The 4560-nt window shown below is 56.9% G+C and overlaps 1 protein-coding gene across 1 annotated transcript; it reads left to right on the forward strand.

Annotated features, from left to right (window-relative positions):
• The first annotated feature begins 205 nt into the window (after positions 1-205).
• Nkx2-3 (NK2 homeobox 3) lies at positions 206-3162 on the forward strand. The gene is made up of 2 exons (XM_021220760.1): positions 206-554; positions 2001-3162. Exons 1-2 carry the CDS (start codon positions 206-208, stop codon positions 2738-2740), a joined length of 1089 nt encoding a protein of 362 aa, XP_021076419.1. The 3' UTR covers positions 2741-3162.
• Positions 3163-4560: the final 1398 nt, after the last annotated feature.

The following is a 4560-nucleotide window of genomic DNA, read 5'->3' on the forward strand; positions in this document are numbered from 1 at the left end:
CCCAGTCCTTGCAGTGGCTGTAACAAAACCCAGACCCCCAGGTCCCGGCCAATGGAGGCGATTTAGACTGGAGCTGGACCGCGTCTGTCAAAAGCTCGACTCCGCACCACCGCGGAGTCCAGAAGAAGAGCTGGAGCCACCGCACTCCCTCCCCGCCCCCGCCGGGATTTATTGAGTATTTGGACTGGACAATTAAGTGGCCCTGATGATGTTACCAAGCCCGGTCACCTCCACCCCTTTCTCAGTTAAAGACATTTTGAATCTGGAGCAGCAGCGGCACTTCCACGGAGCTCACTTGCAGGCGGAATTAGAGCAGCACTTCCACTCGGCGCCCTGCATGCTGGCAGCGGCTGAAGGGACGCAGTTTTCTGATGCAGGGGAGGAGGACGAGGAAGAAGAGGGAGAGAAACTATCCTATTTGAACTCACTAGCTGCTGCCGAGGGCCATGGAGATTCGGGTCTCTGTCCTCAGAGCTATGTCCATACAGTTCTCCGAGACGCTTGCAGCGGGCCCAAGGAACAAGAAGAGGAGGTTGTGAGCGAACAGAGCCAAAGTGAGTAAAGGGGGGAAGGAAACGCGTCCCCACACCTGGAGCAATGGCTCAGAGCCTATAAACAACCCATAAACCGTGCCTGCATGGCCACCCGCCCCTTTCACATTCGGCTAGGGTCATGCCTACGCCAGGTTCAAGGACAGCTCTGCAAAGCACAGGTACCTGAGATGAAGCTGGGGCAGGGGTAAAAGAGAAAGAGAGAACTACTCTTGCCCGGAGCAGTCCCGGAGGGAAGGAAAAGTGATTATTGCAATCCTGGTTCCTTGAGCAATGAGTGACAGGGGTTCAGAGCCTGGGTCGTAACTTGTCCGTGGCGTGTGTGTTTGTGTGTGTGTGTGTGTGTGTGTGTGTGTTCTCTCGCACACCCATCGTCTCAAAAAAGGGTCAGTTGTCTGCCATTTTTCTGTCTTTTCGTCTAATGTGAGGTGAGTTCAGCGAGGCCAGGGCAGTCACCCCGGCTTTTCCGAAAAAGCAGTGCAAGCATGTTGTGTTTTGGCCGTCCTTTCGGCAAGAAACTTCGAGAGACACCAGCTTCCTTCGGAGCTTGCAGTTCTTCCATTCGTAGAACTCGGGCGGAGGCGAGGGGGTGGCCGATGTGTGGGAGTGCGATCCATATCAGATGAAGGCAGCGAGTCATAACCAGGAGGTGAAGGCCTCTTTAAAAAAATATCGTAGTGCTCGCTCTGTGTCTCATACTGCAGGCGGAGTGGAATGGTTAAAGTTCCTAATTTAGTTCTGAGTGGGATTCTGGCCACTCAGAGATGGGGTAGGCAGGAAAATCAGATAACTGAATAAGCCCACAAGGAAATGTCTGACAGGGAAACAGAATCAAATAATCTCTTCTTCAAATGGAGATTTGATCTGGCTGAGACCAAAATCTTTTCTCTAACAATTCTCCAGGCCTAACACAGGCATGAAACTGTCTAAATCGGTCCATCCAACCTTTTTTCTTCTGTAAGGTAACATACAGATATTGTCACAGACGCGTTCTCAGTAGTTTTGAGAATTAAAAAAAAAAATCCATTCTTGAGCTGCACATACGAGTCTCACTTAGATATTTCCAAACAGAAAACTTTCCCGCAATCAACCTACAAATCCAGGCCGCCTGTCCCCAATACCAACTCGTTCCACACCTTCAGGGGAGTGGAAGTGGAAGGCAAACGAGTTTGCAGACACGGTCGTGTTCCGCGGTCGCCTGAAAAAATGTTATTAGCCCCTGGACCGGTACATTTAATCTAATTTCTCGCTGATGCTCAAATTTAATAAATGCGAGCTAACTAATCCCACCGAATATGCATTCTCCGGGTGGAGGTGCTCCGCTTGACGCGGGGTGGGGGTGGGGGCGGGGGAGGCTTGGGCCCCAGAAACCCATTTACTATGGTGTGTTCTGTGCCTAGGGGTGGTATCCTGAGAACTAGAAAGGCTAATGTCTTGCTTCACCCTTAGAAAGCTGCCAGTTGAAGAAGTCTCTGGAAGCGGCTGGAGACTGTAAGGCGAGCGAGGACAGCGAGAGGCCGAAGCCACGTAGCCGCCGGAAGCCGCGGGTGCTCTTCTCGCAAGCTCAGGTCTTCGAGCTGGAGCGCAGGTTCAAGCAGCAGCGGTACCTGTCGGCTCCAGAGCGCGAGCACCTCGCCAGCAGCCTGAAGCTCACGTCCACGCAGGTGAAAATCTGGTTCCAGAATCGCAGGTACAAATGCAAGAGACAGCGGCAGGATAAGTCCCTGGAGTTGGGGACACACGCGCCGCCGCCGCCACCCCGCCGCGTGGCAGTGCCGGTGCTCGTGCGGGACGGCAAGCCGTGCGTCACGCCCAGCGCACAAGCCTACGGCTCGCCCTACGGCGTGGGCGCCGGCGCCTACTCCTACAACAGCTTCCCCGCCTACGGCTACGGGAACTCGGCCGCCGCGGCCGCTGCAGCCGCCGCCGCTGCCGCCGCAGCTGCGGCTTACAGCGGCAGCTACGGCTGCGCCTATCCTACCGGCGGCGGCGGTGGTGGCGGCGGCACAGCCTCCGCGGCGACCACCGCCATGCAACCCGCCTGCAGCGCCACCGGCGGCGGATCCTTTGTGAACGTGAGCAACCTGGGAGGCTTTGGCAGCGGCGGCGGCGCGCAACCCTTGCATCAAGGTGCGGCAGCCGGGGCCGCGTGCGCGCAGGGGACTTTGCAAGGCATCAGGGCTTGGTAAGGTCTGGGCGGGACACGCGGCGGGCATCCTACCGCACGCTGGGCGCCGCGGGAATGAGACACGAGAAAGGACAGACCCAAGGGCCAGGTCCCCTCGTTAAAATAAAATACAGACGTATCGCTCCTTCCAAGGGGCCAGAGTCGCAGCACACTCCAGGCCTGGGGCATGGGACTCAGCGGAGAAAGAACGCCCTGGTCCAGTCGTCAAGACTGTCTGAGACAGAAACACCGACCAGGCTCCAGGGAAGAGGTGGCCTCCCACCCTGACTCTGCGGGGAGTGCGGGAGGCTGGGGCTCTGGCTGTCGCTTGCTCTCCGGAGGAGGAGGAGGAGGAGGAGAGCTTTTCTCTTCCTGCCTTCCCTTGGCCTTCTCCAAGTGTGGTCCGGGAACCGGACCGAACAAGGGGGGGGGCGGGAAAGAAAGAAAGAAAGAAAGAAAGAAAGAAAGAAAGAAAGAAAGAAAGAAAGAAAGAAAGAAAGAAAGAAAGAAAAGAACAATTTTTGAAAAAGAAAGATAGTTGGAGAGAGAGCGGAAAGGAGAGGAATTGAGAAATTCCACCGATTCGCAGCCCCTTTTGCTTGTCCGGAGCACCACAACGAAGTGGATTTTTCCTTTTCCAACTGTTTTCCTTCCAAAACAGACTCCACCCGGATCCCTGGATTGTCAGGGGACTGTTCTTGGAGACCACCACCGCAGTGAGATCGAAAGTTTGGGGGGAAGGGAGGCAGCTGAGCAAATCCAAGACCTGCCGGCCCAACCTAGGTTGTCACCAGGTCGGTTTCCTTTCTGTTTTGTATTCTGTATTCCGCACATTATCTCTCTATAACTATATCCACACGCCGTGTACACAGCCGCTGTCACACACTACAGGAGTCAATAAAGAAGGTGCAATATTTCTGAGCTGTTTGGCTTGCTGCAAGACTTGTTTAGCCCCAAAGACTGGGGAGGGCCCCCCTTAAACAGGATGAGAAGTGAGGGGAAAGTACCCTGGCCATCTCTGCCTGGTGCCCCTGAGCAAGGCCCCTGGCTCCAAGTTTGGTTGGTCTCTTCTTCAGCTTTGTTAATTTCTTTTTAGTGCTGTGAGCGGAGCAGGCTGGAGAGAGGCTCTGGGTTTCCTGAGGTCGGGAACTTTGTAATCCCCCACCCCCTACACACACCTCCACTACATTTTATCCAGATGCACTGACTTGGTGCAGGGGACCCGCCTTGGTCAAGCTGGGACTCTCTCCCACCTCCAGGGTCTCCGAGGAAGAAGAAAAGTTGGCCTCCAGGCTCAGCCTTGGGCGGCTCCTCCCTCGGCCGCCACCCGGCCTTGGGGCTCGCCCGGGGGCGCTACACCGCGCTGCGCCCCGCCGCGGGCCGAGCTCTCCCCCTCGGCCGCCCTCCCTTCTCCCCCGGCGGCCGCGGCTTTATGCGGCTCCTTGTCACTCGCGGAGAATGCCTGTGCGAGGCCAGTGCTGCCACACGGCCGATTGTGAGCGTGCCAAGGCGGGTGAATGGGGAGGCCTCTGAGCGCCGCGCCATTGTGGGGCCGGCCCCGGCTGAAAGGCGGCTCCGGGCCGGGAAGGTGCGGAAAGAATGGCTTTTTATTGGAGTCCCGAACAAAAGGTGTGGTAGGAAGGCGAGGTCCCCTGCGCGAACAAAAACCCCAGCGCGTCGGATTGACGTCCCCCCCGAACTCCCCATTGCTTCTCAGAGCGGGGGCTTTGTGCTGCAGTCTGCTCAACAGAGGGACGGAGAAATGCGCGGGGGGTTTTGTTCCCCGCATTTTTTTGTGTGTGGGGGAAGGGGTGGCCGGGGGCTGGGCGGGCAGCAGGGAGG

Source organism: Mus pahari, chromosome 1 (assembly GCF_900095145.1).
Source record: "Mus pahari chromosome 1, PAHARI_EIJ_v1.1, whole genome shotgun sequence".
Classification (NCBI taxonomy): domain Eukaryota; kingdom Metazoa; phylum Chordata; class Mammalia; order Rodentia; family Muridae; genus Mus; species Mus pahari.

Excerpts from the sequence above, each read along its gene's own strand:
- Nkx2-3 (XM_021220760.1), top strand. The coding sequence starts at position 206 with ATGATGTTACCAAGCCCGGTCACCTCCACCCCTTTCTCAGTTAAAGAC. Across the intron at positions 555-2,000 it reads TGTGAGCGAACAGAGCCAAA|AAAGCTGCCAGTTGAAGAAG; the intron begins GTGAGTAAAGGG and ends CTTCACCCTTAG.